Source organism: Panthera pardus, unplaced genomic scaffold (assembly GCF_024362965.1).
Source record: "Panthera pardus isolate Hobbes unplaced genomic scaffold, ASM2436296v1 HiC_scaffold_2, whole genome shotgun sequence".
Taxonomy (NCBI): Eukaryota; Metazoa; Chordata; class Mammalia; order Carnivora; family Felidae; genus Panthera; species Panthera pardus.
Genome location: NW_026526765.1, coordinates 34,862,204 through 34,874,384, shown reverse-complemented (window position 1 = coordinate 34,874,384; position 12,181 = coordinate 34,862,204). Strand labels below are relative to the sequence as shown.

General features: G+C 36.4%; 1 protein-coding gene across 3 annotated transcripts in view; it reads left to right on the top strand.

Annotated features, from left to right (window-relative positions):
- The window catches only part of CUNH5orf34 (chromosome unknown C5orf34 homolog), a 33,662-nt gene that overhangs the window by 16,490 nt on the left and 4,991 nt on the right, over positions 1–12,181 (top strand). For all 3 annotated transcript variants that reach the window (XM_019464293.2, XM_019464291.2, XM_019464290.2), the window contains exons 7-12: positions 2,037–2,128; positions 3,022–3,091; positions 4,357–4,527; positions 4,924–5,018; positions 6,704–6,802; positions 11,363–11,403. In XM_019464293.2, the coding sequence (XP_019319838.2) occupies positions 2,037–2,128; positions 3,022–3,091; positions 4,357–4,527; positions 4,924–5,018; positions 6,704–6,802; positions 11,363–11,403 (568 nt within the window). The remainder of the gene's footprint in view (positions 1–2,036; positions 2,129–3,021; positions 3,092–4,356; positions 4,528–4,923; positions 5,019–6,703; positions 6,803–11,362; positions 11,404–12,181) is intronic.

Below are 12,181 nucleotides of genomic sequence, written 5' to 3'. Positions count from 1 at the left end.
TAAATCAATGAGTGGTGGTGCCAGGCTCTGTGTTAAACCAAAATTTTATCAAGTCTAAATTGTTTTGATGACGGTTGCTTTTGATCTTACCAGGAGGTGTCAATAAAACATTTAAATTCTATTATATCTCAAACTCACCTACCTGAAAGTAAGATACTCTTAAGATGCATCCAGATTTCAAAGAGGCTAAATTAGGAAAACTGAGTATCTTAGAATTGAAATAGGGTAGTGGAAAAGACAAGAACTCTCAAGGAACTCAGTGTCCAATGAAGAAAGATGTAAATAGTTAAAATGCATTAGTTTGAGTGCCTATCATGTACTAAGGCACATTGCTAACAAATGCTAGGGATTCAGACAGAGGTCAGAAGAACAGATACAGCCCCTACCTTCATGAAGCCCCATTCTAGCAGGGAAGACAGACACTTAATAAAAAAACTATGAAATTGAAATTATGATGAAAACCAAAAAGCAAGAGTGGTGGGTGCGGTGCTTGTGGACGTAAGTAGGGGATTTCACCTATTCTGGGTAATGGCTTCCTGAGAGCAAAGAAACGCAGGAGTTAGACAAAGGAAGATGATGGAGGAGAGAGCTGAGATCCAGGTAGAGAGAACACACCACAGGTAGATCTGAAGTAGAGAAGGAGAAAATGCAGATTTTGAAATGAAGGTAATTCCATTTTTGACACGTTGAAGTTGAGATGTCTTTGTGATATTCAGTGGAGAAGCCTCATAGAGATTTAGATATTCAAGTCTATAGTCCAGGATAAAAGAGGAGGGACTATTTTTTGAGTAACTACTCTATGCTGAATTCTGGCCTGGGTGCTTTATATATGTATTACATCATTAATGCTCAAAACAATCTAGATGGTAGGTAGTATCCCCATTTCACAGGTTATAGGCACTGAGGTTTACAAAAAGTTGCGTAAACCTGTCCGTCATTATAGTTAGTAAGAGGCACCTGTGATTTGAATCCAGCTTTGTCTTCAAAGCCTGTCTTCTCTCACTGATGGTAAAGTATATATGGGGACTATGTTCTCTTGTGGTTCAAATTAGATCTGTACAAGCCCTCAAGCCTTAAAGGCTTAAAAAAAAAAAAAAAGTCTGAGAAAGGATACTCAAAAGGAATAACAAATTTTTTTTTTTAATTCAGAAAGCTGAGCTTGTAAATAATGTTGTCTTCTATAAACTGTACCGATAGTTCTTCCATTAATAAAATATGGCAAAATTGTATATTTGTTCAATTACAATTGTGTTTTTGTTTTTTAAAGTTTATTTATTTTGAGAGAGCGAGAGCAGGGAAGGGGCAGAGAGATAGAGGGAGAGAGAATCCCAACCAGGCTTTGCACTATCAGCACAGAGCTTAACATGGGGCTCAAATTCATGAAATGTGAGATCATGACCTGAGCCAAAATCAAGAGTTGGACACTTATGGGGTGCCTGGGTGGCTCAGTCGGTTAAGCATCCGACTTCAGCTCAGGTCGTGATCTCGCGGTCCGTGAGTTCAAGCCCCGCGTCGGGCTCTGTGCTGACAGCTCAGAGCCTGGAGCCTGTTTCAGATTCTGTGTCTCCCTCTCTCTGACCCTCCCCTGTTCATGCTCTGTCTCTCCCTGTCTCAAAAATAAAAAAAAAAACGTTAAAAAAAAAAATTAAAAAAAAAAAAAAAAGAGTTGGACACTTAACCTACTGAGCCACTTAGATGCCCCTGTTTTTGTTTTGATCTAAAGGGGAAAGGCAGCTTATAAGTTTTCTGCTAATGTGTAGGAAAATTAGTTCTGTTGCTATATTAATTTAAATATAGCCAAAACTTAAATTGGACAGTATGTTATAGGGTATTAGAATATAACTTCTGTAACTATCCATAAGGAATGCTAGACTTAAAAAAAATGGGACAATGGAAAAGCATAAAATACCTTTAAAAATATTATGGGCTTTTGGTTAAGTTAAAATAACTGCTTGCCTTGTCACAATGTAAATACATATTTCAAGAAAAAATAATAATGGCCAACATTTATTGAGATATTTTAAATTAATTTTCAGAAAGAAGAGAAAACTTATTCAGTAAATAACCTTCCTCCTGATAGACCAGGAAGTCTGTTCTCTGTGTGTTCTCTAATTAAACAGGCAACCAGGTAAGTTTTTCACATTCACCTGACTGAAGTGTTGTGTCTGAGAACCCTGATACATTTTCTAGTGGTTAGGGTAAGAGTAAGAAATGGTAGGTACAGTGGAAATATGTGTCTTTGGTAAAATCTGTCAGCTTTTCTGGTCTCTTCATCCACAAAATAAGGTAATCACATCATTGTAAGAGTACTGCTGGCTTTGAAATTTAAAGTTAAATGTGGAGAAGCATCCATATATAGCAAGCATGCACAGTTAGGAAGTAAGTGCCTTTTCTCTGGGTGAGTGCATCCTTATGGTGTCTTGGAATCAAGTTAAGGATTTGATGATAATTTAAAATTTTCATATATTTTATTATCCTCAGAGTAATAAAGATTCTGAGAGTATACAGAAGATGAAGTGCAGTTCAGTTCTTCGGTTCATATGTTTTTTTTAAAATTCTAATTAATCTGTGGCAGTCAGAAGCATGAAAGTGTATTCCTGAATTAAATTATTAATTTTTTCAAACTTATGTCTAAGCAACTTCCAGAATAGATTTGAAGGAACAGAATTGGTAATTTGATTTTTTATGGATAGTTGATTCACCTCCCCAGCACTCTTAGACTACACTAAACCTTTCAGGTGCTGTGAAACCATCACCTCCTAGAAAGGAGCACCTGAAAATTGTCTCCATTTGGAGTCATTTCATTACTAAAAATGAGAGGAGTAACCTATGTAAGATTAACACAAAGGGAAGCAATCACCTTCTAGGGGATTAAGGACTTCAGGAAGAAAGGAGTTCCAAATGTATTTTAGTGGAAATGAATTACTTGCCTAACATGTTGTATAGCAGTAAGAATGCATTGCTAGAATTGGAAAATGTGATTATTTGCAAATGTTTAAGCAGTATTTTTCATGTTCACAGAATTCTTCAGCACTGTGCGAAGACAAGGCTTTCTTTAAGCCATAACTATCGTATATGCTGCTGGAAAATGGTATCTTAAAATTATTATTATTTATTTATTTATTATTTTTGAGAGAGAGAGAGTGTACATACGCAAATGCACATGGGGGAGGGGCAGAGAGAGAGGAGACAGAAGGTCCAAAGTGGGATCTGCACTGATAGCAGAAAGCCCTATGCAGGGCTCGTACTCACAAACCGCGAGATCACGACCTGAGCTGAAGTCGGACATTTACCTGACTGAGCCACCCAGGTGCTCCAAAATTATATATATTTATTTATTTATTTTTGAGAGAGAGAGAGAGAGAGAACTCATGTGAGTGGGAGAGAGGCATAGGGAGAGGGAGACAGAATCTCAGATAGGTTCTACACCTATCTGTACACCTATCTACACCGCAGGAGCCCAGCGCCAGGCTAGGTCTCATGTCCTTGAGACCATGACCTGAGCTGCAATCAAGAGTCAGATGCTCAACCAGCTGACAGATCGTGAGCGGTAGAGGGGCAGGGAGAGAGAGAGGGAGACACAATCTGAAGCAGGCTCCAGGCTCTGAGCTGTCAGCACAGAGCCCAATGTGGGGCTTGAACTCACAAACTGCAAGATCATGACCTGAGCTGAAGACGGATACTTAACTGACTGAGCCACCCAAGCATCCCTATTAAAATTATTTTAAAAGCAAGATTTTTAAAATTGTTTTATTGTTTACATACATACCTCTAAGTTCAAGTTACTTTCATTGAAGTCATGTGAGAAATTCTTTGTAACATTAATATTGGTTTATTCAGAAAAATATCCACTTACTAGATAAACACTGCAAAATCTGGCTCTTATGTTATACTTTGCCTATAATTTGTTTTGTTTCTTTTTTCTCAGTGGAGGGGGAAGGGCAGGGAAATTGATAAGATTTGAAGTATGTCAAAATGTGGTTATTATAAACTATGATAGTACAGTATTCTCTGTTTCTATAACAGTAAAAGTAATTTCTTTAACATGGACTTAAAGGAAGTGATTCTCAAACTTTGAATTCTGTATCTGTACTAATTTAATTATAAACCTATATGTTGCTGTACTTCCTAAGTTTTGTCTGTGTTCTAAAATTCAGAACATGGACTTTTCAAAGACTAGAACTTAATCTGCTTGTAATAGACTAATTTGGCTATCCACTTCTGGAAAAGTGAAGACATATATAAGGATTCTACAATATTCAACTTCTGAATAAAGTTGCCTCAGAGTTTATTAATCATTTAAGTCTTATCAATGGATAACTCTCTTTCCTGCTGTTTTTGTTTACTTGGTTTTAGGTACCTGGGATAAATGATAGCAATATACTGCCTTTACTTTTGAGAGAATCGCTCATACCCAGCGTGGGAAGATTTCTTGCATACTCTGATGACAAAGTACATGCTCTCTTTTTAAATGGCATTACTCTAACCCTAAATTGGAATTTCAGCTCTTTTACTGAAAAGAGACAGGTGATTATATTTCATACTGAAATCTACTTTTTTATTGTTTCTATCAGTGGAAATAGAACAAAGAAAATCAAGTACCACACTATCTCAATTTTATTTTTTGAGATGTAAAATCTGTCAAGAGGCTTTAGTGATCTCATTGGATTTCCTAGCAAAAATCAGAAAGGTGTGACAAATAATCATTTTTATAAAGGCAACTGATTATATAGAGAAGGACCAGAGTGGTGGTTAAACAATACCCATAATCCATGTAAAATATAATCTTTAAATTAGTCAAAATAAAGTTTTAATGATTCATCTACATATTTTTTAAATTGATAATGTAAAAGAGGCTTTTGTTGTGAGTTTTGTCTCAGTTTTAGAACGATAAAACTTGTTTTTCCCTCTTTTCTGCTTAAGGTAAACCAAGGTCTCAACTTAGCTTGGTGTAAGTTAACTTTTCCTGATGGGCAAGATCAGTTAATTCAGATTCAACACCCTGGACCATATGAAAGGTACTGAAAAGCAGTTTTAAAAACTATTTTTATGATGGTAAACAGTTTTCTGACAGAGGGGAAGCATATAAACCTATTTAAATGTTATATTTTTAGTTTTTTCAGGTAGATATTGTGCATGTATCATTTCAGCAGATTTCAGAGTTTACAGAAGTATTGGCATCTTGCATAACTAAATAAATCAGATCATTTTTAATCATTTCCATTTGTATTCAAGTGGTTTTTCAAAATGAGTATTTTCGATACACTGGTCTTGCTGTGGAAGTTGGACTGTGGTCAGCTGTGTTAACCATTAATTAATCCCCTAACCTTTTGAAATAAGGTTTGCACAAATAACTAAAGTTATGTATATTTCTGTGACGTGGAATAAAATTAATTCAGTGATGCTTTTTCTTAAGATGGAGAAGATTCTTAAAATCCATTTTTATGAACATGCTTTTTCTGTTTTGGTTTTATGTAATTTGCTGTAATCAGTCTACTTGTGATGTTCTCAGCATGTTAGTGATTTTATTTGAGAATGTTCACGAAAGAATTGCTTTTTTACCTCATGAATTTATTTTCCTGTTGGGATTTATTGCATTTTGGTGTAAATGCTCCAACATTCATTGCTAGTTTGAATAATTTGCCTCAAAAATACAGAGCATCTGGGTGGCTCAGTCAGGTAAGGGGCTGACTCTTGATCTCGGTTCAGGTCATGCCTGATCTCACAGTTCGTGAGATTGAGCCCTGCATCGGGCTGTGCACTGATGGCATGGAGCCTGCTTGGGGTCCTTTCTCTGCCCGTCTCTCTCTGCCCTTTCCCCACTCATATTCTTTCTCTCTCTCTCTCTCTCTCTCTCTCTCTCTCTCAACATAAATAAATAAATAAATAAGAAAAAATGCAGTGTCTTTGACAAACATTACTATTTGTTTCAGGCCATCACTTGAGATCATTTGTTTTATTGAACTTGATACTTGTTTTGTATATTGAATGAATTATATATAATTATACATTTGTGTATATGTGTGGGAATTAATGGCTGTGTTCTGGTTTAAATTTTAGAAAGCAAATGCTCACTTAGTCTTAATGTGTAAAGACATTTTCATTATAAAACATAATGAAATTTATTTCACTTTGGAGAATTTAGACATTTGAATTTGAATTTTGAATGAAATCCAAGTATTGCTTTGTTCTGATTCTTAAAGCCTGTCTTTATTGGGGCACCTGGGTGGCTCAGGCTGTTAAGTATCCGGCCCTTGATTTCAGCTCAGGTCATGATCTCATGGTTGGTGAGATCGAGCCCTGTGTTGGGCTCTGTGCTGACAGTGCAAAGCCTGCTTGGGATTATTTCTCTTTCTGTCTCTCTCTGCCCTGTCCCTGCTCATGTTCGTTCTCTCTCTCTCTCTCTCTCTCTCTCTCTCTCTCAAAAATAAATTAATTTTAAAAAATAACTTATAGAAATATCTTTACTAATCATGAATATGAGTAAATCATTTTATTCTTGATGAATAATGAAAAAAACTTAACTTTTCCATTTGCTTTGAAAAAGACTCAAAAAATTTACCAGTAAATGCCTCACTTTGGAATTTTTTTCTTTATCATTTTTCCCCAAATTGTCTTAATGATTTTTCCTTTTTAAAAAATGTTTTTAAAAATACTATACAACTTCATTTTTCAAATATTTATTTTAATGTTTTCAATCTAGATATGTGACAGCAGTCATATCATGGTGCAGAAGCCTGACCCAGACTAATCAGAGAGAGATGCCCACACATTCTTCATCTTCTATTCTTGAAGAAAATTGGTATTTATATTTCTTTTAAACTTTATCTGTGTAAAAGAGTCACAAAAATTAAAAATGTCAAATGGTAAGCTCTGAGACTCTTTTCTGATAGCTTAAGCTTGAAAATAATTTATCTTTAATCAGATATCCAATTTATTATATTACATCGTATTTTATTTTATCTGAAGTTCAGAAAACTGCATTGAAAACTTCTTACCAAAATGGGTGATTCTTTTTATATGATAAATTCATCCCGAAAACTTTATGGAAAAATTTAAAGCAGAATTTTTAAAATTTTAGCAATATTAAAAGAAGTAAAATGTTGACTAACTTTCAGAAAAAATTGATTTTGAAATCATTTTTATCATATTAGTTACCTCCCCCAAATCAACTGGCAAATCAACAAATAAAGTATTTTAGTCCATCCTACGTGCCCTTCAGTGTGCAAGGGGACTAGAACTGGGCTTCAAAGGAATATTTAGGGAAATGAATAAGATATTTTAGGGAGGGAGCAAGGGTAGAGGTAAAAAGTATATTTTGTCCTGTGGAGACAGTGAAAAAATGTTTTTATGGAGCAGATGCTATCTGTTAGGGTGTATTGTGGGTTTTGAAGAATAAGAATAGATCTTGTGATCAATAGAAAAGCTCACACTTGATGGAATTACGAGTTCCTAGGTGGAAAAAATGACAGGAAGAAAGGCCCTTAGGAAGGTTAGTATCACTGAGAGCATACTCTGAATATACAGGTATCCCCTACTTTTTGGAAGTTTGCACTATGCCGCTTCACTTACATGAAAGACCTACATTAGCATGTCCCCATTTTTCTACAGCCATACCACCCTGGATGTGCCTGATCTTGTCTGACCTCGAAAGCTAAGCAGTGTTGGGCCTGGTTAGTACTTGGGAGTATGTTCCTGTCTTTGCTAACCAAAAAAAATTCGAGAAGTATTTTCGCTTTCAAGGAAAAAGGCAAAAAGTGAAAATAGCATTCTGCATTTGTTTAGCAGCGAGCTCTTACACGGAGGCAGCTTGCACCCCCAGCAGGGAGCATGGTAGCTCTGAGCTCCTTACCTGAGAACTACACTCAGCATCTCAGCTTCAGTCTGCCATAGCTTTGAACTGTGTCTGTGAGCCTTTGTGCTTTATCCCAGTTTATTTTGTGCATCCATTAGCAAGATGGATCCTTAGGTGTCAGAAAAAGCCTTAAGAGAGGTTATGTTTTGGGTGTGGGAATGATCAAAACATTTTCCATAAAAATGAATGGCAATTGTTTTTTTCACTTTGTGCCATTTAAGTTTATGAATGTTTTCATAGAACACTCTACCATTGGATAGTGGAAGAAACCTGTATTGGAAAAGAGGGATACCAGGAACAATTTAGGAAGCTTTAAAGTGGTTTGTAAGGTGTCTTAGCATAGCATGGTGAAAAAATACAAACATTAAGCCTAATTCTCAACACCTTTTCCTAAGTGACTTAGAGAAAGAGGTCGAAATCAAATCAGTAGATGTTATTTGAATATGTTAGGTATCCTAAGGGTTCAGCTTTCCAGATCCTCCATTCTTGAGCTACAGTCTTTTTGGGAGCAGAAAAATTGCCCGAGTAGCTAGCAAAAAACATAGTTGGGATGAAAGGGAAATTATGTATGACGATAAAATTGGTCACTTCATTGCTCAGCTGACAAAGTTTGTAAGATGCTAGCCTTTTTACATGAAGACTTTGAAGAGGATAACTGTAAAGACAACTAAAAAGTGAGGGCATGAGAGAAGTGCATATTGGTGAGAGCAGCCACGGGTGGAAGCAAAAAGGAGCAGCAGAAAGACAAAGGAATTGAGGAAGAGTAGGGAGAGGAGACGCAGTCCAGTCGCAGTCGCTTACAATAGCTCCATTTCCCTTGCAAAGCCTAACACATCTCCACTCTGATTTGTTTTCTTGTCAGAGAAGGGTTGAAGGAAGAGAAATGACTGCACAATCGATAGCTACCTAAATTGTATTTCAGTATTTTTTTTCCAGCTCACCTTCTATTATTTATTTACTGATTCAACTTCTTAATAGGGATGCTAGTCAAAAATAGTACAGAAGAGAGTTCATAAGAAGTTGGGTCATCATTTGAGCAACAGCACTAAAGGTAGTTTGTATTGTTGCTTACAGCCAGAAAAATGTCGTATGTGGAAAAAAAAGATGTTTTTCAGTGATGAATAATCAGCGGGCCTTGGAATAAGTCATATCGAAGTCTTTACCACAGATGCTTAAAATGTTGAAAGATCTCTTTCATCCTTCATCCATAGACTAGAGTACAACGAAAGAGTACAAATTGACAAGGAGGTGAATACATTCCACTGTAGTAAGGCCAGTAAAGCAGACAAGTTCCATGAACTGTGAAGACTTTTCTAGTGACTTGAATAGAGAGATGTTTTAGATATTAAAGTCTTCATTAATTTTACAGTGAGCTAGTTAAGTTACACTATTTTCTAGTTGTGTGCCACTGCTCACATTTCATTCTAGCTTAATGAGGAAAAAGAGAAAGGATACACACGTCAGAGATTCTGCCCTCTACCCATTACCATTTGTCCCAGTGTCTGTTTCTGTGGAACATGGTAAGAGTTAATGTTCATAATGTTAACCCTTCTATTCAAGGAGAAGAGAATATGTAATATACTGTGTTTAAGAAAACAATGAAATGAGTAAGTAGTCTATTCCAGAAGAAACTTAATAGAAAATACTTATATTTTGACACCTAATTCAACTGTAAAAACTTGGCCCCCCAAAACCATCTGTTTCTGAAGGGTTCCATATAAATGAGGCCTTACTTATATGTGCAAAGTACAGAAGAAAAAGAAAAAAATCCTTTCTCCTGAAAAAGACAATCTAGGTATGAAAATCAGAAGGTTAAAGAGTTCAAGAGATTACAATGAGTATATGATTAGTTAACAGTGCTATAGAAATTCAAGGAAGGAGAGAACACTTCTTTCAGAGAAGTGATAGGATTTTAGTAGGTTTTTAACTTTGACTAAACTTGGAGGAGGAAAGAAGAGGGTATACCAGGTGAGTATTAAAAAAGTTGTAGCAGGCGGGATCTGTGGGTAGATAGGTGGACAGAGGAGTGGGGCCTGGAACTCCAGCAGGATATGGCAGAGGGAGAGAAGAGTAGGAAGTCTCCAACAGAAAGCCCCAATTTTAGAAGTGATATCTAGATTTTCATTCCAGTTTGTTTTTGTCTTTTGTTGTTTAGATATCAATCTTTAAAAAAATTTTTTTTTAATGTTTTTTTAGAGAGAGCAAGCGAGCATGGGGGAAGGGGCAGAGAGAGAGGGAGACGCAAAATTGAGGCAGGCTCCAGGCTCTGAGCTGTCAGCATGGAGCCTGATGTGGGGGCTTGAACTCATGAACTATGAGATCATGACCTGAGCCTAACCGACTGAGCCACCCAGGCACCCGTCGATTACCAATCTTTTAAATTCTTGCATTTCAGTAAGAAAGCTACCTTTTTATGGATGTTATACAGTTTATTGACCTAATATTTGCAAATTATCTGTTTGAGCAGATAAAAGTATGTAATAGTGCAGTTTCATATGAGAGTTTTTTTTCTTTTTATTTCCTTTTTTTTTTTTTTAACTTTATAATGTCTCTCAAGTTATGGCCATGTACCTGTGCCACTGAATTTCCAGAGTGTAGCATTTTTTTTTTATTGTACTTCAAATAGAAAAAATGGTTATATAAAAAAACTTCAAATAAATAGAAAAAAACAGTTATATAAAAGAAAAGTTGGGGTGCCTGGGTGGCTCAGGTGGTTAAGCATTCGACTTCAGCTCAGGTCATGATCTCATATTTCACAAGTTCGAGCCCCGTGTCGGGTTCTGTGCTGACAGCTCAGAGCCTGGAGCCTGCTTCAGACTCTATGTCTCCCTCTCTCTCTGACCCTCCCCCGCTCATACTCTGTCTCTCTCTCTCAAAAATAAATAAAACATCAAAAAAAAAATTTGTTTTTAAGTTGTGGCAGGAATGCCCGTTACCTTCAAACATCAACACCTGATTCAAAAGTCCTTGAGGTGAGGACTTCTATTCACTTACATTATTCATTAAAAGCACTCAATAGCAGGGAGCCTGGGTGGCTCAGTCAATTGAGTGTACGACTTGGGCTCAGGTCATGATCTCATGGCTCGTGAGTTCGTGCCCTGCATCAGGCTCTGTGCTGACAGCTTGGAGCCTGGAGCCTGCTTTGGATTCTGTGTCTTCCTCTCTCTCTCTCTGCCCCTCCCCCACTCATGCTCTGTCTCTCTCTCTCTCTCTCTCAAAAATAAATAGACATTCAAAAAAATTTTTTTAATTTAAAAGTACTCAATAGCTATCAGTTGAATCAAGTTGATTTGTTACTAAATAAAGCCAATATAGAGAGAATTCATATGCTCTACTGGCTGAACCAAACAGGCACCCATATAAAGAGAATTCTTAACTTCTGGGCACTTCTTTCTAAAATTCAAAACTTTATGAAAAAAAAAATCAAGTATGCTTACTTGAAATATCGTGGATATAAAAGATTCAGACAACTATCATTAACTTACTTTTTTTTTTCTTTTTGCACAGGTCTGTGGCCTCTGAACTTGAAAAGATAAAGAAGTTTAACTGTATCCTTTAAACAGAATGTACTGTCCTGTATAATTACTCCCTTTAGGTTCTAGGCTTAATTCATGATTCTGTACTTTATATTAATCCATACTTATATATTCTGGAGCTTTACTGAATAACATTTAAGATGGTAATTTAAGATATATCTTGTCTAGGGGCACCAGGTGGCTCAGTTGGTTAAGCATTCAACTATTTTCAGCTCAGGTTATGATCTCACAGTTTCATGAGTTCAAGCCCCACGTCGGGCTGTGTGCTGACCCTGCAGAGCCTGCTTGAGATTCTCTCTCTCTCTCTCTCTCTCTCTCTCTCTCTCTCTCTCTCTCTCCCTTCCTCCCTCCCTCCCTCCCTCCCTCTCTGACCCTCCCCTGCTCACCCTCTGTCTCTCAAAATAAATAAACTTAAAAAACAAAGATATATCTTGTCTATAGAAGGTATATCATGTCAACATTTATACTTTTGAGTGAGTTTGAATAGGGCAGGGGACAGTGAACTAGGGTTAAGTTCTCCTATGGAGACTTTTTCACTTATATAATTATATTCTAAATTATAACAGACCTATGTCTGACTTTTTCTTTCTTTTTTCTTAGGATATTTATTATTAAAAATTCTTTTATTTTTAATTTCTGCTTTATTGAGGTATAACTGACAAAATTGTAAGAGATTTAAGGTGTACGTTGTGGTGACTTGACACACACATATTGTGAAAGGATTACCCTGTCTTGTTAATAATGAACACCCATGTCACCTCACATATCTATATCTATATGCCCCATATCT